The 24,636-nt window shown below is 38.2% G+C and overlaps 1 protein-coding gene across 1 annotated transcript in view; it reads left to right on the plus strand.

Moving 5' to 3' along the window:
• The first annotated feature begins 11,740 nt into the window (after positions 1–11,740).
• The window catches only part of STMN2 (stathmin 2), a 48,981-nt gene continuing 36,085 nt past the window's right edge, over positions 11,741–24,636 (plus strand). The window contains exon 1 of the mRNA XM_032421553.1: positions 11,741–12,084. Coding sequence (XP_032277444.1) covers positions 12,066–12,084 — 19 coding nt within the window. The 5' untranslated portion in view covers positions 11,741–12,065. The remainder of the gene's footprint in view (positions 12,085–24,636) is intronic.

The following is a 24,636-nucleotide window of genomic DNA, read 5'->3' on the forward strand; positions in this document are numbered from 1 at the left end:
AAGTATCTGTCAAGAAATGGCAAAATTATGAAATATTTTATGTGCAAAGTTACTCATTGCAAAATTATTTTTTAAAACCAGGGCGCCTGGGTGACTCAGTCAGGTAAGCACCTGGCTCTTGGTTTTGGCTCAGGGCATGATCTCAGAATCCTGGGATCCAGCCCGGAGGAGCTCCATGCTCAACGGAGAGTCTGCTTGAGATTCTCCCCTCTCCATCTGCACCTCCCCCCCTCTCTAAAATAAGTAAATAAGTCTTTAAAACAGTTATTTTTAAAACCAAAAAGTAACAACTCAAATGCTGGTTAAATTAATTATGGTAAATTAACTAGTATATAATCATAAAAAGGACTGAAGAAGATTGCTATACACTGATATAAAATGATCTCCAAAATATATAGAGTGGAAAAAATGCAAAAGAGCATATATATTATGCTATCTTTTGTATAAGAAAAGAATTTGCATTTATTTGGCAAATTACATTTGTAAAAAGAATTTTTTGTGCTAAACTTGTACTAATCACAACTTGTTACAAAAAAATGGGTAGCTATAGAAAAAAAGATGGAAGAGGATGGAATGCATTGGAATGAAGCAAGAGCTCTAAAATATGAAAACAGAAAGAAAAACTAAACTTAATTGTATATCCAGTTAGAGACATAAGTACACAAACAAAAAATATTGTTTTTCCACATAGTGTTTTAACTTTTCGTACTTAGTGGAATAGGATATATTTCATAAACAAATAGAATTCAAAAGAAATCTTAGCAGTCGTCTATTTGTTGGTAGTAATATTGGTAAGTTTATTTTGACATATATATATATGCAAATATGTAATTAAGTTTAATATTATTATATAGTAAAATACTCCATGTAAGAGAAAAGTACAAAATCAAAAATTTGACTTAAATATTTTAATGTTAAATATGAATTTGAAATATTATAAATTCATGATTTTTTCTCCTTTGAAAATATACAAGTGCCCTAGTTCTGTCCACTGAAGAGACCAAGAAGTCATGATAACCAAATAGTACTGAGCACAACTAGCATTATGGTTTCCAAATGCCATTTCCTTCTAAAAGGATTCAGGAACTTCAGAGGAAGACCTGATTCTAAATATGGATATGTATGTTAAAAAAAACAATAAAAAAATTTAAATGTTAAAAATAAATAAATAAATAAATAAATAAATAAATAAATATGGATATGTAAATATACAAGATGAACATTTTGCTGTGTCAAGGAGGAAGGAAATTGTCAAAGTCAAAGGGTCATTTCCAAAGGCCACAGAAGCCAACATGAAGGGGTGCCTATTGGCCAAACTTGAAATGATTTGAGTGTCAAATACAATAATGAATGTAATTGTCTAAAACATTTAATATAGATGTATTTTAAATGAGTAAATAATAATAAGAAAGAAAGCAAAAAAATCTATTTAATAGACAACATTTTAAAAATCCTTACTTCAAAAAACATCAATTAAAATGATGAAATTGAATGTCCATCTGCCTTTACTAACTATATTTCAGAGATCCAACATCATTCTTCTTAATAAGAGAAAGTTCTTAATAAGAGAATGGTGTGAATGAATTTATGGGATTGTAACATAGAATTCTTAAAAACCCATTTTATAACCTGAAATGAAATAATTGATTCAAACCTCGTCAATAGATGCAATCATTACATGACAGGGGCCTTTACAATGGAGGGAGGGATCAGGCTGCCACCACCCAAAACCCCCTGATCATTCGTGGCATCACAAAAATTTAGACAATGCATGCACCTTAATGTGTTGTAATATAAGGTACCCTGTGCCACCTGTGAGAGATTCTTACCAAAGAGTTTAAGGGAATTACGATGAAGAGAATAAGGCACACCTACCTTAACTAAGATGGAGACACCAAAAGCATTACCAGTAGCCATTACCCAGAAATTTACATACCACACACATTCCACAGTCATAAGGGGTTTTTGAAAATAGCTGAAAATGCCCTCCTCCCCGATTACTGTCAGTCAGCTCCAGGACAGGTAGCTCTCTCTGAGATCTGCAGGCAGAAGGAAGGAAATAATAAGAAAAAAAGTACAAATCAATGAAATATGAAACAAAGTACAATAGAAAAAAAATCAATGAAACCAACAGTCAGAATGATGCAGAAAAAAAGAGCAAAGATACAAATTACCAATGTCAGGAATGAAAAAGAACACTTACATAGAAATCTGAATAGACATTACAAAAATAATAGGGAATTAATGAACATTTGCATTACTTGTAAAACAAAGAACTCTATTTGTATGATACTTGTACAAACACACTAAAGAGGGGCTGCAAATGGAATGGGATTCATAGCTTCTGGCATGTCTGAAGATTCAGTACCTCCCAAGAAATCTGAACTTTTCTGGGTGCCTGACTTTTTCTCCTTTCTTCAGAAAAGAAATAAGAATCCCATAGAAATACACAAAATGAGCCAAATCAAGATGTAAAAAGAGCTTTTCATGCGAAAAACAAAATATTAATAAAATTTCAAATTGGGCCCATAGCTGGACTTGGAGAAGTCCTACTGAAAAGATACTATTGAAAATAGCACATGATGAAGAAGGAAGGAGAGCCTGGGTAGCTAGGTGGTTAAGCAACCAACTCTTGGCTTCCACTGACCATGTCAGGGTGGTGAGAATAAGCCCCATGTCTGGATCACTGGGGAGATTCTCTCCCTCTGTCCTTCCCTCCACTCACTCTTGCACACACACACTCTCTCTCTCTAAAGTAAATAAATCTTTAAATAAATAAATAAACAAAACAAAACAAACCCAGAACCTTCATTGATCTATTAGCCTAAAAGCCCTGAGGAGGTAAATTGAATTAATAATATTTTTAACTTTTTACATTTTTATTTTTTAAAAATCCAATTTAGGGATGCCTGGGTAGCTCAGTGGATTGGGCTCTCATTCTTGATTTCGACTCAGGTCATGATCTCAGGGTTTGAGATGGAGCCCTTCATCGGGCTCCACGTTCAATGGGGAGTCTGCTAGAGATTTTCTCTCTCTCCTTCCCCATGTCCCCATGTCCTTCCCCCCAACCCACTCACTTGCACTTTCTATCAATAAATCTTTAAAAATAATAATAATAAATAAATAAAAATCCATATTTACAGGAAAGTCCCAAGAATTGTTAACTCCTCTATGCCCTTCACCTACATTCACTAATTGTTAACGTTTTGCACATTTGCTTTATATCACCCTCCTTTCTCTCTCTCTTTATATATTTTATACATATTCATAAAATAATAAAATAATTATTATTAATTAGGCTATGCCATTTGAAAGTTGGTTACAGATATTATGACCCTTTATTTTTATTTTTTTTATTTTTGACCCTTTATTTTTAAATACTCCCATGTTTATCTTTCAAGAATATATTCTCTTACATAACCTCAGTACAGTCATCAAATTCACAAAAATCAATATTGATATAATGTCACAATATAATATACTATAATACTATCACATACATCCTTTATATAATTTTGTTCTTGATCTAGAATCCATTCCAGAATCATCCATTGCAATTAGTTGTCATGTCTTTTTAGCAGTTACTCATCTGTCTTTGCCTTTATGACATTGATATTTTTTAAGAATACAAGTGAGTTGAGTTACAGACTCTCCATCAATATGGGCTTTTTGATGTTTTGTCACAATTAATTTTTGTATGTTTGGCAGGAATGCCAAGTAACTGATGTTATGTCCTCAGTGTACCACATCTAGAGGCACATGATGTTTCTTTATCACATTACTAGTGATGTTAACTTCAATTGCTTGGCTCAGTTGGCTTCCACAAGGTTTTGAGGTTCCATGTAAAATCATCAGTATTTCCTCTGTAATTAAAAAGTAATCTGTGAGGAAATACTCTGAGACAGTTTAATTATCTCTTCCCCGTCAAACTTTCACCTAGTAGTTTTAGCATTTATTAATGATTCTTGCCTAAGTCAGTGATCACTATGGCAGTTGCAGAATGGTGATTTTTTTCCAACTCTATCTTTCCTTCTACATTTATTGTACAAAATTCCATGATAAAGAAGAGCTTTTCCTTCTCACCATTTATTTATTTATCATCAGTAGAGACTCAGGAATTCTATTTTATATAATGAATTCTTAGCCATTGCTGCTATATTTGTATCAATACTAGATTATCCCAGATTTGGCCATTAAGATTCCTTCAAGCCGGCTCTTGTGCCCTTTTTATAATATCCATTAGTTTTTAGAACTTCCTTCCTTTTTGACTCAATAAGGTGCTTCAGACTCATCTTGAATTTTCTCTGTCCCAGCCCTGGAATCAGCCAAGTCTCTAAGCTATTCAGAAACAATTACATGGTTTGTTTAATTCTATCTAGAGTGTTTGTTCTCATATCAATAAGTTTATGTCTCCTCAATATACACTCTCAAAGATCCTTTTCCTATGTAATTAGATGGCTTTCTCATGCTGACTACATAAAAATGTGGTATATACTTTGACAAGATCATCCTGCCCTAGCTCCTTTTAGTGGAGAATGGTATTTCAAAACCAAACTCTGGGTGCTAGCTGTCCTCATTATACCCGTGTATAATTGCTTCTAAGTGCATTGAGTAGATAAAACTAAGAAGCACAGACTTTTATTATACATATGGTGTATTTTAAATAATGAATTAAGAAATGCATATATATTTTTATACTGTGAATTTTTATATGTTTAATTCTTTTTTTTTTTTTAAGATTTTATTTATTTATTTGAGAGAGAGAGAGAGAGAGAGAGGGAACACAAGCAGGGGGAGTGGGAGAGGGAGAAGCAGGCTTCCCGCGGAGCAGGGAGCCCGATGCGGGGCTCGATCTCAGGACCCTGGGATCATGACCTGAGCCAAAGGCAGACGCTTAACGACTGAGCCACCCAGGCGCCCCTATATGTTTAATTCTAATCTAATACCACAATATTCTTTTCCACCTTCCCAAATTCCTTATTTGTATCTCTCTCCTGCCACAGAGGCCTGCTGTCTGGCTCCCAGCAGTAAAATTACATTGATTCAGTTTCTCATTCGTAAGATGTATATACAAAATGATTCCAGAATTTCCACACCCATACTATACAAACAAGAAACAATTAAGAAATGTTCAAGGTTCAAGATTTTGTTTTTTGGGTTTGGGGGTAGTTGTTTTGAATTTGGAGCGAGCGTTTGCAATTTTGTTGTCTTTAAACTGAGGGTATAGAATCAAAGCACTGTGTTTAAAAGTTATGAACTAATGGTATTTAAAATGAGAACAGTTAATATTTATGGAAGAATTTAATCCTCCTTATCTTAAAGTTCTACCCTAGCCTTAATTATGATATAATATACATTACAAAATCCCCATAAATTCTCATTTTCTTACTGACCAAGATTATCCTTACCACATTCTGATCTTATCAGGTGTTTTCAAAACCTAGTATCATATACAATCATATCCAACAGGTGCAAACTTTATTTCCTAAAGAGATACCAGTGAACACACCCCTATATAATACACAACCAATAGACTGGTTATATAGGAAAAGACACCAATGAAAGTCCGTTTTAGAACTGTATTGAAAACAGGGTCATTTCAAGTGTTTCAAACCACTAATGCTGTTCTTAAATTCCAGAACATATAATCCATGGATTTATACCCCCCAATGCAAATGTACTAAGGATTTTACAATCTAGATATTAATTTCCACTGGAGATCTAATTCAGGAGCAGGAAATTTACAGAAATAAAACAACAACTGCAACAGACAATTGCCATAGCTACTAACATTGCCATTCGTGGAATTTCTTATCTGGTCCTGATCCTCTAAAAAGTATTAACTCAAACACATCTAATGCATATGTTTCAATTGAACTCTAGGCCTCCCACAATTACTGCTGTTACATATGTATCAAAGGCCTTGTGATCACCCATAGAATGTCAAAAATGGAAAGGGACAGGTCACTAATCATGCAAATTATAATTCAACTACTTTGTCATAAATCAATTCAGACCATCACATCATTTGTTTAAAACTACCAAAAATGTTCTTTGCAATTAAACCAATTACAATTAGGAAGCAACTGGTACCAGCTGATTATCTTTATGCCCTCTCAATACACACCCATGGGACTATTTTTCCTATATAATTAGATGGGCCTTCCATGCTAATGACCTCAAAGTATGACTTACACTTTGAGAAGATCATACTGCCTTTCTGAGGATTCAAGACAAATCCCTCTGCATCTCATATTTTTGGTGAGTAACCTGACTAGGTAACTTATCAGAAAAGATCTAAGACACCAGATACCATGAAAACGTCATCCTTGGACTAAAATGTGTTATCCCCAATTTACAACTGACTATAACTACATGACAAATAAAAGAGCTTACTCTTACTTTAGAAGTCCACTCAACGCGCAAAAATTTGTTGGCTGGAATAGTTCCCGCTAATAAAATTGTCCCTGACTATTTACAGGCCAACCAAATCCTGAGGCAATACAATAACTAATGCTGGAGAAACACTTCAGGAAAAGTGGAATCGTTTATTTGGCAGGGCGGGGGGTGGGGATGAAGGGTAGAAAAACGGCACGTAGTTTTTAAGGTTAGTCAAATTGATCTATGAGACTTACACTCCTGGTTGGTTCTAGGCAAATTAAAAATTAGATACAAAGTGGGATTGCAAATATTTCTTTTAACATTATGATCATCCCCATTCATCTTGCCTTTTCTACTGAATCATATGCTTAAAAATTACCCCACCACCACTCTACTAGCAGGACGCTTGCTGATGTTACCACCCTCGAAACAACTGAAGCCATGACAGCTCACTTAGCCCACTTTGACCAAAAGGAGGACAGTATAAGAGAGAAATGGTACAGTCAGTCTGACTAAGGAGGAGCATTCAGCAAAGTCCAGCCAAGAGTTCAGCAATAGCCATACCCAGAAACAAAACACATCATTTTCAGTCACAAGAGTTGTCAGAATACTCATAAATAACTACGATTGCCTTCCTTGATAAATGCCCATTTGCTTCAAGGAATATTTTCCCCCTGATAAGTTTTAACTAATAATTAAATACATGATGCTTGAGCTCAAGGCTAATGTTACTGCCAAATTGAATTGTTGATGAAATAGCTTTTTAAAAATCCTACCTACATCTATTAATTCAATTCTATTTGATAATAAAGCAGAACAGGGGTGAGGGAAGTTCAGGGAGTCAGAGAATGAGTTAATAAATGGTTAATGGAAAAATATCCCTGGAAGGCAGTATAATAAAATGCTTTTGCTTTTTCCTTCCCTAATTCCTCCTCCTCCTCCTGGTTGTGATTTAAAAAAAAACAAAGTTCTTAGGCAACTACTGTTAACAGTATGTATAGTGCACTGCTCATAGTGGGACTTCTGTTTAAAAAATAAAATAAAATGGGACTTATGGGATAAATAGAGTGAGTCATACTTCCCCTAGATTTCTCCTCCAAGCACTTCAGTATTGTCTCCATTTTGTTCCCACTCAAGTGTTGTAAGCTAAAATGCTGAGTGGAATCCCAAGGGGAATCAACTTCCCAGCTTCAGTGGTGTCCAACTAATGTCCTCCTTGGACTCAAGCTGTAAATCAACTCACAGAGAGAAGGAGAGAGTCATGGTAGTTGTTGCCAAGATAGCAAACAGTTTTTCAACATACCAATTTAATGTAAAGATTCAACTTATTAAATTTATATTAAGTCCTTCTTATGATTAGAGCAAATTCGTTTTCAGAAAAGTTCAATTATAGAACCATCAATAGGACTTACTAATTTCAATAGGTCATTTTGCTTCCAGATAAATTATACTAATTACTAACGTAGAAGTCCCATTTGAACATAAAGAAAACCCTAGGTACAAAAAAAATGCTTTAACTAAGCATTCTTCATCTTTAAATAACTGATCTAAGAAGAAATAATATGTTCATTCACCATTGCAGAAAACAACTCTACCACGTTGGAAAATTCCTGAACAATATAGATTTCATTATTAATAAGGAACACTAACTCTCCCTCCTCAGAATGATTTTCCTTTTAAATAAACCATATTAGACAATGCTATCAGAGGACATTTGATTCTTTTTACTTTTCACTAATCTATAAGGGTTTAAATATAGCAACATAGTCAAAATGTTAGTCAATTAACTATTTTTTCATCTTACTATTTTAGATGCATTTCTAGATCTCTTCAGCTATAACTGCATTCCCAATCACCTAAAAAAAAATTCTATGGCCTTTTTTTTCCCCCACAAACTTCCTTTGTAATCAACTGAGGTCAGACCAAAACAATTAATTCAACTCTAGCAATATTTTTCATATCTTACTAACTTTTAATAATTACTTTAGGATTCTTTCCCAGACACTTGATTATTAATAGCAGAAAATCATATGACTACATTAGATTACATCAGCTAATCCTCCAAAGCAACTGTTCCTCCCCAGTTTGGAAAGAAATCAACACTTCAGGCCTCGTCACAGAGATAATACACAATACACTGTAACCCACAGTAATTAAAATCTCTGTTAGCACATCTTTGACTTCCACAACTTCCTCTTACTGCTGTTAAAGATTTTAAAAAGTTAACAAGGGTCTACTCATGTGAGTTCTATCCACCTATGTCTTTTAGGGAATGAGCAGCATATAAGTAAAGAAACAATAGTAAACAGCTTATTCACTGCTCCCAACATGAGCTAAGCAAAGAAAGGTGGTTGAAAGTATCACTATGGTTTCACCAGGTTCATTCCTTTTGAATTATGTTCAACAGTGTTTTATTATTGTTGTTATTAGTTCACAAGCATTTATTGACTTACAACCATGTGAATCATGAAGCCAAGCAACAAAAAGGATATAAAGATATACGCTACTCAGTCCCTACCCTTAAAAACTTTAAATGTATTGGAAACCATAAACATAGTATCTATAATTTATTAAGTATCCCAAGTTTTTTAGGCAGTTTATACATTATAACTCTTCAGTCTACCCCAAATCCTAGAAGATAGGTAACTGTTGGCCTTATTTTACTTTTTACAGACCTAGTACCTATTCTTTAATTTGGGTATCCACCCATCCTTATCAAAACCACTTGCTTCAAGGAAAGCTGATTCTTATCTCCAGACTGCTGGGGCCTACTCTACTTCTCTGTAGTTAGATAAATAAAAAGAAAAAAAAAAACACCTTTTATTATCAGAGCCAGTTTGGTTGTTTTTTTTTATACTTTGCAACCAGAACACTCTGATACACAGGATAATATTTGTCCTCCAAAATTAATAGCATTTTCTTAAAGAAGTGGGGGTTACATTTTCTTTCACTGTGTATTTTTTAGACATTAGGGAGAAGGTTGGCTGATTTCATACTATAAAAGCCCGAAATTTCACTAAATAAATATTTGTTGGGTGAATGAATTAGCTGAACAAATGATGAATAAACTATTGAATATAAGATAATTCTCTGTTCCTGTTTGCCCCTACCCTCCCAGGCCAAGGTCCATGATTGAAATTGTTATGTTAAAAGAAAAGAAAGAACAATAATTGATTATAAGTCAGCTCTTTGAATTTATTTAGTTTTTCTTCACCACTTGATGACAGCCTGCTATCTCTATATTCTATAGTAAAACATACTAACAACCTACCCTCTCCCCTGCTTGACATTACTTGAAAATCACGCATAGCTGAGGTTAGGTGACTAGTGCCCAGAAAGTCAGAAATAGAAAAGAGACACACATCTGACACTTGCCCCATGGATACTGACCTCCTTCTCATATTCCTATCCATTAGTAAGGCATGTTCACCATAGGATAAGAGATTAGACAGTAGAATGTGTGTTTTGTTTTATTTAATTAAAAGTGCAAAAGATCTTACTCAACTGCTAGTGATAATTGTTAAAGACATTAATGCCATGACTTAGAGATCTTGTTCTCCAAGGAAGTTAAAGAATATGTAAAGATGATACATAGCCTAAGGGGAAAGGGGGTGGTGGGGAGAAGAGGAATACCCTAAAGATATGAGTCACACAGAATGCTGAAGATCCTTCTTCTCATACTCGTAACTACTCCACTGAGAAGGAGTTAGCTCTCACATTTAAAGTGGGAAATGACCATAGAAAGGTAGAAAATGGTTATTTATTTCCAGACCTTGCCAACTTCCATACTGCTCTATTGCTGTGTCATAGTCACAGACCTGAACAGTGACAGGAAAAATAATTTCTAAATCTTCCTGTTCAAGAAGTAATTTTATTGATCCCCACTTTATCTTTTATTTTTCCTATGATTCAGCAGGTTAGAATTGCTCTAGTTCCAGTACTTTCTATCACTCAGCAAGATGTCCATGGGGTGTAAACGTCTTACAAGTTAATAGGAGGTGAAGAAATTTATTTCAGCACCAAGGAGAGTGCCTGTTATTTTCAGATGGTTTTATGTGTTCAAAACTGCATATTATTCATGAGGCTAGAAAGAAATTTTGAAATGTCGTTTAATAGAAAGCTGCTAAGAATTTATTTCATCCATTAGAATAATCCCAATCATTTCTGTAAAATTTAAAAATTGCCAAGATTTTGTATATGTTCATGATTTCAGCAATGTGCTATTCTTTTAGCTTTCAAACGCAAGGAATTAGCAATCCTTTGCCTTTTTTTTTCAAATGTCAAAAACCACAATTTCTGAATGGATCTAGAATGGAGGAAGGCTCAGTGAAACCACGGAAGTGTTAAATTAACAGAGATTAAAATCTCCATGAGAACAAGGTCTAAAATCTTTTTCACCGTTGTGTCCTCAAAGCTTGGCACATGATAAATGCTCAATGAATATTTATGTGAGTCTTCTGAGAAAGAATGAATTAATGAATGATGTTCATTAAGTCAACCAGAATTAATTAGTGAATATCTTCTCTCTAATGAAAGGTCACTTTTTTGCACCTGATCTGGGAGATCCTCACACACCACATTGCTCTCAGCCTGAAACCTGAAAATGTCTTTCTTTGGCCTATTATCAATGGAGTCTCTGGATCTCTGAAAAATCATGCTCCAGATCACACCTTTCATCTCCATGAAGCTTTCAGTATGAAGGTTTCTCCTTTGAGACTTGCAAAAGTCACTGAGGTTTCAATCCATGTAATCCTACATCTCCAAGGCAGAATGGCATTATCCACCTATGGTTCCTCCAATGCTCAAACCAATGGTTCTGCCCTGTAACCAGATGGACAAGACACAGACACAGGAAGCTGACTCTCATCCTCCTCCATGAGGTCCCCAGGTAGACCATAACTATTTGTCCCTATTCCCAACAGCCCAGACAGCCCCTTCCTTCTGTGCCAAGAGTAGAAAACACCAGGCCTCACTCTGTTGAGAGACCTTCAAGAGTCCAAGACATCTGAGTCCAACTGTGCTGAGAGACAAAGGGCAATAATGCATTTCTGTTTCAAGCTACCACCATAGCCAGACATGAGGTCACCCTGGGAGACCAGAAACTACCAAAACAGGGCCAAAGGTGAAAGAGAAAACATGAACAAGTAAAACCACAATGTTTAAACAGATGTTTCCAATAGTCAGCAAGTTGTGAAGACTTCTCCAAGCTCTAAATCCTTTTTCCTTTTTATGTCTATTTGTGCAATAAAACATGTGTGAACAAAGTCAATCCTGGCTCACAGGTAGACACAGTCCAGTTCTTAGCTCTTAGGAGGCTTCTGGGCTAAGGCTCCACTCTACTTGGACTGTACTATCAGGCCCCCAAAACGGGGGGGAGCTGCCAGGGAAGGACTAATTTCCATTTCAAACTGCATTCTGGTACTTTGTACTCCAGCACCATTGGCCGATCAATATTTAATGCTTGGAGATTCTGACTCTGCGGGAGTCATGTCAGGGGACCTTGGGAGCCAATCTGCTTGAGCTTCTGAGTGATAATTATTCATGGGCTCCTGCCTCTTGCTCTTTCTCTCGCACGGTCCCACTCTGCAGACTCAGTGCCTTATTCAGTCTTCTCTCTCGCTCTCTCCGCTGCTGTAGCTGGACCCTTCGCCTTCGCCACCGCTCAGCATCTGCACATCCCTACAATGGCTAAAACAGCAATGGGTAAGGCATCGCGCCTCCTTCTCCCTCGGCTCGACCTGGAGCCCACCTCTCACCTTCTGTCTTAGAGCTTTGAAGGCATTCGGAAATATTTTATAAAGAAAAAGACGTAATGATAAAACAGAAACCGGGAAGGACGAAGGCAGTTCTGGGGGTTTGGGAAGGGCAAAGAGTGGGTCCCTGGAAATCTAAAACTAAAATTTTCTTTTGAAAGGTAGAAGCAGGTAAGTTGCCCTCCCATGGGAAGAGAATTTGTTCAGTTTCCATGTTTAAAATTAGGGCTCAATCGTTGGGGGAGGGAGCTACCTTTACTGTTTGCCTTAAATGGGGTTAAGGGACATTTTGGAAAGTGCTTTGTAACATCCTTTATTCTCTAGTTAAAAAAAAGAAAATGGGGAAGAGGAGAGGGAGGTGGCGGAAAGGAAAACGAAAAATGCGAAGTCAAATCGGTCCCTTCTAGGTTGTTTGAAAGATGGGTGGAGACGGCGGGAGGGGGGGGTGGCGGGTGGAGAACGGGGCAAATTTTATGGTATTGTCTCGTCGGAAAAACCGCTAGTCCTGGGGCGCGGTGCGGGGAGGTTAGGGCGGGGGATGGGGTGCTACGCTCCTTTGTTTTAGGGAAAGGGAGGGGAAGGAGAAAGGAAGTCGGGGAGGGCATGGAGGGCGCGGGTGGGCAGCTGCAGGGGCGGGGAAGCGCGCGGTGGGGAGGGGTGGAGGGACAGCGGTTTCGCAGGCGCTGGGGTGGGGTTTCTTTGTGTAGGACGAGCGGTCCCAGGGGGAGGCACCTGCAGCGCTGGGCGCACAATGCGGACGGCCCCACCCTGTGTGAAGCCGCGCCGGCGCCCTCACTCCTCCCCACTGCGGGGTGCAGCAGCTTCAGCCGAAAGAGGGCCGGGTGGGGAGCGCAGCGCGACACCCAGGAGCCCAGCCCTGGGGTGGGGGACAGCAGCGCCACGCCCCGCGCTTGTCGCTCCTGACTCCGACTCGGCTTCCGAATGAGACCTGACCAGAGCCCCTGCCTTCCCCACCCTGGCCTCATTGTTCTGTTTTACGGAGAGAAGGAAAAAAGTGGGTTAGCCTTTTTCTTTTTCAAAATCACATTGCATAGGGTGACTAGACATTGACGCGGATAAAGGCTTCTTTGAGCTCATTGATCGTTTTGGGTAAAAGCTTTGGGAACCTAGATAAGTGTAGATATAATAATACAGATACAAAAGAGGCCAACTTCTTAAATTGAGCCACGTGAAATACCCGTCTTCTAGGTCAAACAGGGCCAAATAATGGCAATTTTCATAGGCTCAACCTATATATCAGGGAAACAGTTGAGACACAGAGATCCCCAGCTGGTTGCGCGCCTCTAAGTGCCCCATGGTTCCAGCTCTCGGTGGCCCCCGGGGTGGACAGGCAGGGAGGGGCCCGAGGTCTGGTGACTGCTGGAAACACCACCTCCCCCGGGACCCGGTGCGGGATGCGGAGAAGGGAAAAAGCGATGGACAGGGCTCGCTCTGCACAGCTCCGCCCTGCCCCACCCTTTCCGCGGTGCTGGGAAGACCTCGGGCTCCGAGGCGTGCGGAAGAAACGGACTTGGGGAGGGGCGGTTGAACGGTCTGCAGTCCTAGAGCCCCTTTTTTTTCAGCCCTGCAGTCCAGAACAGCCCAAACACCCCCTGGCTTGGCGCAGACACCCGGTGTTGCTCTGAGAGCTGGCGCCGAGCCCCTCCCAAGCCAAGAGTGTGTCTCTGCAGAAAAGCTGGCTCGAGCCCCGCCCGGCCATACAAAGGCGCGGCCCCGCCCCAGCCGGCGGCAAGACCGCAGAGGTGACCCCTTCCCAGTGGTGCGGGGAGGGTTTTTCTTTTCTTGCTCTCCCACAGCCCGCGGAGTTCAGGCTACTTTCCCCCAGCTGAGGCCCTCGGCCCAAGCCGGGTTCTCTATCATTTCCCGGGACGTAGACCCTTTGGATAGTCTCTCCAAAAGGGACCCTCGCTAATCTAGCAAGGCGCGGCTCAGCCCCACCCCTCCCAGCGGCGGCCGGGACCAGTCGGCCGCTGGCCGGGTGGGGGCGCACTTGGCGAGCCGGCGCGTGGAGCGCTGCCAGCCCTGCAGAGCCCAGCGCCGCGCCCTGTGCTCCCCTCCCCCGAGCTGGGCGCTCGCCCCCGCGGGTGCAGCCCGGGAGACGGGTTTCTGCGCAGTGTCCTGAGCTACCCCGCTTTTCACAGTTCGCGATTCACCCGCAAGTCCAGAAAGGTTCTCAGAATGAGGGATGGGGCGGTCTCGCTCTGCGTTCTGCACCCCCATCGAGAGGTTTCTGCTGCAGAAGGGCGGCTACAAACTCATCATTATCAGTATTATTTCAAATCATTATTATTATTATTATTACTTCATGACTCAATGGCCTTATTTGTTCAAAAGGTTTGAATGATTGAATTTGGTTAAGGATTATTAACCCTTGTTGCACTCACTTTTCTTCCTTCTACTCTTCCCTTCCTTCTCCCCCACCCCTTAAAAAAAGAATTTTTTGTCCTGTTGTTCATTTTACATTATAAAGCGAATGTATTTTCAATTCCTGTCTGGACTACATATGTTCTTGTGGGTCGGATATTATGTGCAGGTGCTTCCTAAGGGTAGGGTTTGTGTGCCAAAAATTGCTGGAAAATTCTCCGCAGATAATTGTTTGTGACTGCAATGGGTAAAATTATGCATATATAATTGAGATGTTATGATCTTCACTGTGTATTCCATAAGGTCATATCTATCAATCAATATATATAGGTAATGCACAAATTTTTAACTGTTTATTTTCTTTTTTTTTTGAAACTGTTCTTGCAATTGCTGATTCTTGATACTGTCTCAATCCTGCACAGAAACCTGGATTGTGAAATGGTAGCCACCAACCCATTAACAAAAATCCCACCCAAAATGTGACAAATGCAAGGGTCCTTTCTGCCATGAGTAAGCTGTATTTGCAAATCATGAAGAGAAGTACAACCTCTACAATACTAAAATAATGGATTTTGAAATCGTTTCAGTTGCAAAGCATAATCAATTAATCACCAGGGTGGGTGCTTTTTCCTGATTCATTAAACAATTATTCAGCATGATTGTACTAGGTGCATATAGTATTCCCCATTATCTATTCTAATGAAGTGGGCACCTTCTAAATGGATATATCAATAACCTGAAGTGGAAAAATGAGAATTTGGTCAGGATTGCAAGATCAGACTGAAAGAGAAATAGCAGTAGCTTATCAATTAATTATATATATGGTTAATACCAGCTGAGTAAGCTGAGCCTGCAATAAGCACTGTGTGACCCAGTGTAGCCCAAATACATTTATACATGATGGTATAAATTAGTAAACCTAGTGGTGTTTATCTACATGTTAAAATTCTCTGAAAGTATATTTTAAAATAATAAATAAGATTGAATGGTTTTTAACATTAAAGTCTGGAATTTTTTTTCAGTCACAATTCGCAATGGTTTTGTGAAGTGACCTACAAATTTGTAGTAAATTATTCTATCCTAAGGGGGAGGGGATTATTTTTATTGTGAGAACAATTGCCTCTGCTCTTAGTCATTAACATTTTTAGCAGGATTTTATTTGTTGCACTAAAAACACATTTACTTACTTTGGGGATTTTTTAAATTATTAATGGATAGATTGTGGAATAAGCATTTGGCCATTTGGGCCAAGCTTGTTCTCTGTGATGAAAAGGCTGCAAGAGGCTACATTTTGCCACATTCCTGAGTGCCCGTCAGTCCTTTCAGAGTGCATGGAGCTGATTCACGCAATAAAATAGTTTTCCACCCTACAATGTAGGATCAAAATAGTTACTTAATTCTGTGAATATCTAGTAGTTGCTTTCATCCAGAATTTCAAGTTAAATCTGTACAGTTAAAAATGAAATGGGAGATGAATCAATCACATATTTAATTGAGCATTTTTGTTATTAATGAATCCAGACCATCTTAAGGAAAATTCCTGATTTATCAGTCACCACTGTTTTTTACTCCAACTGAACAGGACTGACTATATGCCGCATTCCACCTCAGGAGCTCTTTGCTCACAAGGCTGGATGACACTGGCCCTGAGCACGTGGCTACCTGCTCTGGGTGTGGCCACTCCCAAGCTGAGGAAACCTCATTCCAGCTCACACCAATTTCCTATTTGTTTCTTGGAGAAACACACACTATACTGTTGTCACAGGATCTGTGACCTTATATGAAAAATGCAAGAAATTTGCCACATAAGAAGAAAATACCAAATTAGCTGATGACCCAGATGTTTCCAGAACTGAGGCTGGTTCTCTTTCCTGGTTCTCAATTGGAAAACCTTAGAGTCCACATTAGCTTTCACCCCACTAGAGGGCAATCTAGTTCTCTAAAGAAATAGGTGATTGATTTTTTTTTTTTTTTTTAACCCAGTTTCAAATACTATTTAATAAAAAAATTTTTTTAATCTGCAACATTCAATTGCTTATTCAATAAATTAATGCCATACTTTACCCTACTGGATGAAAAGGGTTTGTGCACTTTTTCAAGGAGACTGATAAAATGAGTGGAAATGGGTGTTAACCCTGGTTAGTCATTCTCTTACGATTTTACTTTCTAGTTTTATTACATAGCTATTATAATATTATTTATGTTACTTTGGGGAGTTTTTAGTGCATGAATGGTAGAAAATGGCCAGTAGTAATAGCAAAATTATTTAGGAACAGAATGTTTTAATGTTTAAATAAAGGAATAAATTAAACAAAAACATAGTTTACTTATTCATTTATTTAAAATGTGATGAAGATGTTGGGGACATACCCGAATGTCAGTGTCCACCTTCAGGGAGCTTGCAGGCTAGCAGTTAAAACGTAGATACAAAGTGATACTGAGGAGGGGGTACCAAAAACAAGCATAAACTAATTTTTAGGATCATCAAAAGTAGATTTTTTCTATGTTTGCATTGGCAGAGATTTTTTTCTCTTATGTTTTGCGTAACTATAATCCATCTATAAAATATTTAATAGTTTCATATTACTGTGCTCCTCGAACTTTAATGTGCGTATGAATTATCTGTGGTTTACATTAAAATGCAAATTCTGATACAGTAGGTCTGGTTGAGGCCAGACATTCTGCATTCCTAACAAACTCCCAGATGATGCTGATTCTAACCACGGAACATGTCAGTTTTAGAAATAGAGAATTGTGATAGACGTGTTCCTCCCATAATAAGCTTTGGTATTAGGTCTTAATATTTTCAAATGCATGGCAATCTTTACAAAATATTTCACTTCCCCCTTCGTACTCTTAGGGATTTTATTCCTCTGGGAGTTATGTGTTCTCTGCCATCACTCTTTTCTTAATTGGATTTTTAAAAATATATTCATATTGTAGGACTCAGCAGAAGACCTTCAAGAGAAATGTGGAAAATGAGAATTTGGCTGTGTGTGTGTGTGTGTATGTTAGAAAAATGAATATGGCTTGTGGTACAGTCGAGAAAGATGATAAATCAATATTGCTAGCTTACTGTTATTTACAAAACAATGTGCAGAACAAAGAGTTCAACTCACAACCTTTTAGTTATGGGATAATCTAAAATTTGCCTAATTCCATGTGCCATATAGTTAATCCCATTTGCCATATAGATAATTCGCTACAAATACTCCACATACTGAAGAAACTAAAACAGATTGAACAGCACTAAAATTGCCTTTCAACATAGCCCATACTTGTTACTTACCAAATTATTCTAACAGAGAATTTCTTCCACATGAGAAAATTATTGATAATTTATTGAGTATGACTGCATAATTGAAAACAGATTATGTATGTGTTTTCTCCTTACTTAAGCCAATAAAGGACCTCCATTATTCCATACTAACTTTTTAAGAAAGTCAACCTAAAGGAAAAAAAAAAAAAAACTGGTCTTCAAAGAATAGCACCAAAAATACCATATGTCAGTGCTCTCATGCAGTGGGGTGAATTACCACATTTCTGGAAATGCTATCCTACAAAATTATACTATACATAAAATAATCTCATATTAGAAATGCATATCCCAAATAGGGCACTAAAATCATAGTCCCAAATAAAACTGGCCATAGAGTTGTAGGATATATTATTATGCAATGTGAGGTTGGATTAAGCCTCAAGGTTATCCATTCCTTTGTTGTTGTTATTGTCAATCAATGGTTTTCCTCTGCCACTGTTCTCTTTCAAGATTCATTTTTCCAGCATAGACACAAATTTTAGAGTATCTATAAGAAATGATTTTTACTGATTGATTTAATCCTTATATAGCATATATAACATGCTAGGCACTAAGCACTTTACACATTATTAGTTACATTAATCATCCAATAATCCTAAAAAGTAAGTACTTTTACAGATGAGGAAACAGAGGCACAGAGGGGTGAAGTGACTTTTACCTAAGATCACACAGTTGGATATGGAACTTGAGCCCAGGCCATCTGGTTCCAGAACCTGTCCCTTTAACCAGTACCGGCTACTCTTATAAATGCTCCATGTCAGAGGTGTTCCCACCATGGCAGTCAAACCTGTGAGACCGCCATTTTGTCTAACAAGGCTGAGATGGTCTTATCCTTTCTTAGCACAGACTCAGTTTAAAAAGGAGATACCTTCAAACTGATGACTACTTTTAATTGCTAACCTGGGGCTTATTAAACTAATTGCCTTGATTTAGGCTTCTGGGGGAACAAGAGCTATGAGACCTTGGCGGTTGTAATGTACGGCGCACATGGCTGTCTGAAGGCTCAGCTAAGAGAGTAGCAGGGACTTCTGATGTGGACACACCATGATGACCAGTTCTGGAAAGAAAAAAAAAAAAAATCTTGACTTAATCTAATCAATGTCATCATGGTTATCACATTTTAAAAGGGACCCTTACCTCCTTCCATAGACAATAGATATTTAACTTTAAAATTTGGTTTTATGAAATAAATCTAGAACTAAAAGAGATATACTACCCAGGCATCCACATTTAGTATAATCGTTCAGTATTACTTCAAGACTCTTCCCCTTATTACCGCAAAAGCAAGCAGACAGGAGGAAGGCTCTGAATCCCTTGTGAAACATTTTTAATTATCTTTTAATAAAGGAATCAGGTCCTGTCATTTGTCAAGGAGACATTTGCAGTAGTAAAACCTGTGTTTATACAACCCATTTTTATTAGCCATGATTAAAGATAACATTTTGTGTACATTTGTTCTCACAAAACACTTTTATGTGAATATAAAGGTTAATTAATGCATTTCGGCAGTCATTTTGCTAGTCATCTGGAAATATAGCTTCTCTAGGAATTGTACTTAAGAGAAGCAGCTATACATTATACTACAAAACCGTAACAAAAGTTTTAAGATTTTTCTCATTTGTAATTTTGTCGACCTCCAGTTTAAAATATTTAATACTTGGAAAAATTACAAAATTCAAAAAATTTGACCAGAAACAGATAATTAACAGTTTTTGTATAGTACATTAAAAATAACATTGCCTGGGACTGATTTTTTTTTTTTAAGCAAAATCATAAAGCAATGCCTGTATGAGTGCTTATTTAGCAGTTATTCTTTTGGAATAATTGTACTTCTGATGTCAGAATTTGTATACCATCCACAGAACAAGTAACTAGTGTAACAATAGATCATCAGAGTATCAATCTTTCCACCTTTCAAGTTGCAGGTCTTTATATCAGGATAAAAAGAAAAGGATGAACTCTATCTAAACCTAGTTCCACAAATACTTGTATGGAAGAGCATTTTAAGCTTTAATTTTTTGTTAGCACTCTATTCCCTCTTTTGGAAGATTTTTTTCAACACCCACCCCCCCACCCCACCCCCACTCCTCCACCCCACCCCTGTGCACCACAGCCCCAGTTTGATTTCCATTCAATAACACCACTCGAAGTGAACCTAATGATAATCTTTCAGTTCCGGTATCCTAGTAGACAGAAGCTTAACTCACGTGACAAAGCTCAACCTACAATAAACTGACTATTGCAAAACGGACACCAGGAAATCTCATCAACATGTTCCTTGTTATCACTTCCAGACTCCCATGGGAAGGGAGCCTCAGTTGAGCTGACACGAGAGTTATCGTAGGCTCCCTTGGAACCTTGCTCCGGAACATATTGTCCTTATGACTGCAAAGTTCTTTGTTATTCCCAACACTAATATCTGTTGTTGTAATTTAAGTCTTACAGCTTTATCTGAGAAGCGCCAGTTAGCATCCTTCTCATCCTTCTCATTATCACCATTCAAACACATGAAAAATTACCAGAGTCAATTCTAGTCTTTTGATGCACAGATTACATGATCCAAAACTCCCGTCATTTTAAAAGTTTTTCATTCTACTTCAGACTTACCTTTTCCTTTTATATTAAAAAGAGAGCAGACAAACATAGAAGATTGAAAAATATAAAAGGTTCAAAAGAAATTTAGATAGCATGATCTATCTATACTGGACCTTGTAGTTCTTAGAAAATATTCACTTCCTCTAGCCTTTTTAATCTTCACATAGTCCCTATGAAATGGGCATAGTATACATGTTGCTCTGTTTAAAATGAGTCAATTTAGGCTCAAAGAATTTACCCAGTCAAGTTCATATGTGGTAAGCTTCAGGGCCAGGGCCAGAATATGTGTCTAATAAAGACATATATATACATATATATATAATATGTATTAGATATATACTCTATATGAATACAATGGTCTAAAATATATATGTAATAAAAAATAAAACTAATAAAATTTAGCATTTACTCCTGTAAGTCCTATAAGCAAATATGCACACATGAGGGAGGTCGTACATGAAACATATTTGCCTTTAGTCCAAAGTCATTAGTAGTTAATGACAAGACTTACCAAAGTAAAATAGATACAAGCACCAATTCTCTTCTGAAGCTAAGTATCATGAGAATATAAATAAACATGATTCTCTTGCTTGGGGGAATTTAGTCTTTTGTAGAAGACAAGATTCTGTACATATAAAAAAGTTGAATGCCAATAGTAGTAGCTTATAACCATAACTGGAAGTCTCCACCATTTTAAAAACTTTATTGTACTACCCTACAGTATTACAAGACAGTACATAATGCTACACAAAGAATATCAGTTAGGAAGTACTACAATCCACCCAGAGGATACAAACTTGAAATATCTAACTAGTCTCCTCTATCAACCAATCCAGCCAGGGAATCCCTTAGTTAAAACGTTTCTCAAACTTTACTGAGCATCGGTAGCACTCAGCTCCCACCCCCAGAGGTTCTGATTCACATTCTGTGGCTCTGAGGTGGGTCTCATTAATTTGCATTTCTAACAAGCTTCTAGGGGATGCTGACGCTGCTGGTCCAGAACCACACTTGGATCAAACCTAATGCTGGTGACCGTTGGGGTCCCTGGCACAGTGTGGGGAGCAGCATGGCCCTCTAGTGTGATTTCCCTCCTTTGACCAGCTCTGCAACTCTGGACTCAAGAGAATAGAGGACTTAAGCCCTAACAGCTCCGCCCCTCTCCATATGCGGCCGGTGCTGCATTGCTGGAAGAGCCCAGGAGCAGGATCCTGAAGCTCTGAGCCCTAGTCTTGACTCTCTCAGCTAGCCAACCTTGGTCAGGTCCCTTTTTCTCTCTGTGCCTCTGTTGTAACATCTGTAAAGTGGCGAGATATTGCCTTGTCTGTCTCAGAGGGTCCTTTTCAGAACCAAGGAAACAAATGTGAAAATGATTAGTATCTGTCAAATACTATATAAATGGAACCCCTAACATTATGTGTCATTAGATAGAATGCCTGGATATTTTACCCATGTACTGATGCACATTTAGTGAATGAATAACGAGGGAACAAGGAGCACAGAAACTGAGTCATTTGGGGGTTTTGGGTTTTGTTTTTTTTTTTTGAAAAACACTTCCTAAATAATAAATTGAAATTAAATGTTGAGTGAATTGCTTGGGCAACAGTATCTGATATTTTGAAGGACTTGTGCTTAGGTCCCACCCAAGATTCTTCTTTAAAATTCTTAAATAAATGCCGACTGAGAAGAAGCACTTACTCATCCAAAGTTTAATCTCTTGCAGTCAGTCCTGACTCATTTTTTTCCCCAACCCAACCTTCTTTAAGGGAAGGGTGGGGAATAGTGGCCCAAGATGGCAGCCATCAAGCTAAGAGAATTGTTGAGCAAAGCAGGGGTGCCCCTGCAAATAGAAATACAAAATATGAGAGGGTTGAAAAGGAAAAGGTAAAATTCAGTACAAATTGTTCTGCTAGTTCCATGTTTTCCCCTTACCAGCACCACCTTGACATCTCTCTACCCTCTGAGTCTGCCCCATCGAGCAACCGTACAAGTCCACCTTAGACAAAGCAACCCAAGCCCAAATGTTGGCTTAAAGCTGCTTCCAAAAGTTAAAAACAAAAGGGGAACGCTTTGTATAATAGAAAAAAGCAACTCGTCATGGAGCTCAAAAGAATGCAAAATGTTATGAAAATTAAAAAAGTACTATAAATTCCCCACCCCCCCCAAAAAAAGCTGAGGTCAGGAACATTCCTATTACATGAAAGAGAGCGCTCTGGCAGATTAGATGTAGGTTGCATATTAGATGGACATAGTTTTGAAGCCTGCCCCACTACTCACTATCAGATAATCCTTGAGCAAATTATCATTTCTATACCACAATTTTCTCAAACATGAAATAGGGAAAATAATGCCACCTAAATGCCACCTAACATGGTTGTTATGAGGCTTAATTAAACAGCTGAATGTTAAGCACTTTGTAATAAAAAAATTAATCTCCTTCCAAGACCCCCTAAATAGATGATGAAAACACTAAATAGAAGTAAGCATTTAAAATAAATATCTAGGGGCACCTGGGTGGCTCAATCATTAAGCATCTGCCTTCGACTCAGGTCATGATCCCAGAGTCCTTGGCTCCCTGCTCCGCGGGAAGCCTGCTTTTCCCTCTCCCACTCCCCCTGCTTGTGTTCCCTCTCTTGCTGTGTCTCTGTCAAATAAATAAATAAAATCTTTAAAAAAAATAAAATAAAATAAACATCTAAATTCTCGTGATTTGTGAATTTCCACATGTAGTAATAAATCTACTAGAAATTACTTGGAATTTAAGAAATGATCACTATTCAATTCTTTGTGATAGAGGGAGAGCTGATATTATATTTATGATGCAGCTACCAATATAGTGTATCTCCAAGACAAGTCCACTCTGGGCAATGCCAAAATTAAAAATACACTTTTCTTGCATTTATTTCTCATTTTGTTTTTCACCGTCAAATATTTTGTATCTCATCCTACTTCAAATATATATAAAACTCCAATAAAATTGACCGTTCTTGTCTGCCCAGTAAGGCTCATCTACATAAAATGTCACATTCAGTAGAAATAATAAGAAACATTAAGATGTGAAAGTCTACACTAAGTTCTCTTAAAGAGCAGGAAGGAAGGCACCTGGGTGGCTCAGTGGGTTAAGTCTCTGACTTTTTATTTCTGCTCAGGTCATGATCTCAGGGTTGTGAGATCTGCCCAAGCGCCTTGGCAGGTTCTCACGCATTGGGCATGGAGCCTGTTGGGATTCTCTCTCTCTCCCTCTCCCTCTGCCTCCCTCTCTCTCTTAAAGAAAAACAAGAGAGCAGGAAAGGGGGGATTATATCATGTAGCACACACACACACACACACACACCACACACAGTCTCTTCTCCTTACAATCTTTTTTTTTTTTAGATTTTATTTATTTATTTGAGAGAGAAAGACAGAGATAGTGAGAGAGAGTACAAGTGGGGAGGACAGGGAGAAGCAGGCTCCCCGCAGACCAAGGAGCCTGATGGCGGAACTCGATCCCAGGACCCGGGGATCATGACCTGAGCCGAAGGCAGACGTTTAACCAACTGAGCCACCCAGGCACCCTTCTCCTTACAATCTTATTAACCCATCAGTTTCATGGGATCTCCACAGCACTTGGCTATTGTGAAATCCCTCCCCCCTGCTTCCTCAGTCTCTTCCCTACCTGGCACTCTCCTGCTGTCCTTCCATTTCCAACACCCTTCCTCCAGTTAGATCTTTTCTTTCAGAGATAACTCCAGGTACCTTCTTATCTGGATCAATTTAGCCTTCTTCCTCTCCATCCATTAGTAGATGGAGCACAACAAAGACACTAGGGCCAAACAGTACAAATGTAATATTCCTTAGATGACTGGTGGGAAAAGACTATGGATACGTAGAGTTTCATATTATTCCTCAGTCATTCATGACAGTAACACCTTTTCAATCAATAGTGTTTCAGGTACCAGTCAATATAAATCTGGAAGATGTTAGCAGAATGTAATCATTAGAATAATAAAGATATCCTGAGAAATCAAATTAGCATTCATCTGGCGTCTGACTTTACAATGGCTGAAGGGAGGATAATTGACTACCAATAGAAAAGAGCATTTTAAATATTTTGCCTCCAAAATTTCATATAAATGTATGGTACATAAACTAGGAATTATATTTATGACATAACTGCAGACATATTAATATGTGCTTACATTTAAAAGGGTTGTATAGGCCTTT

The sequence above is a fragment of the Phoca vitulina genome, unplaced genomic scaffold (genome assembly GCF_004348235.1).
Source record: "Phoca vitulina isolate PV1807 unplaced genomic scaffold, GSC_HSeal_1.0 scaffold25, whole genome shotgun sequence".
In the NCBI taxonomy this organism is placed as follows: Eukaryota; Metazoa; Chordata; class Mammalia; order Carnivora; family Phocidae; genus Phoca; species Phoca vitulina.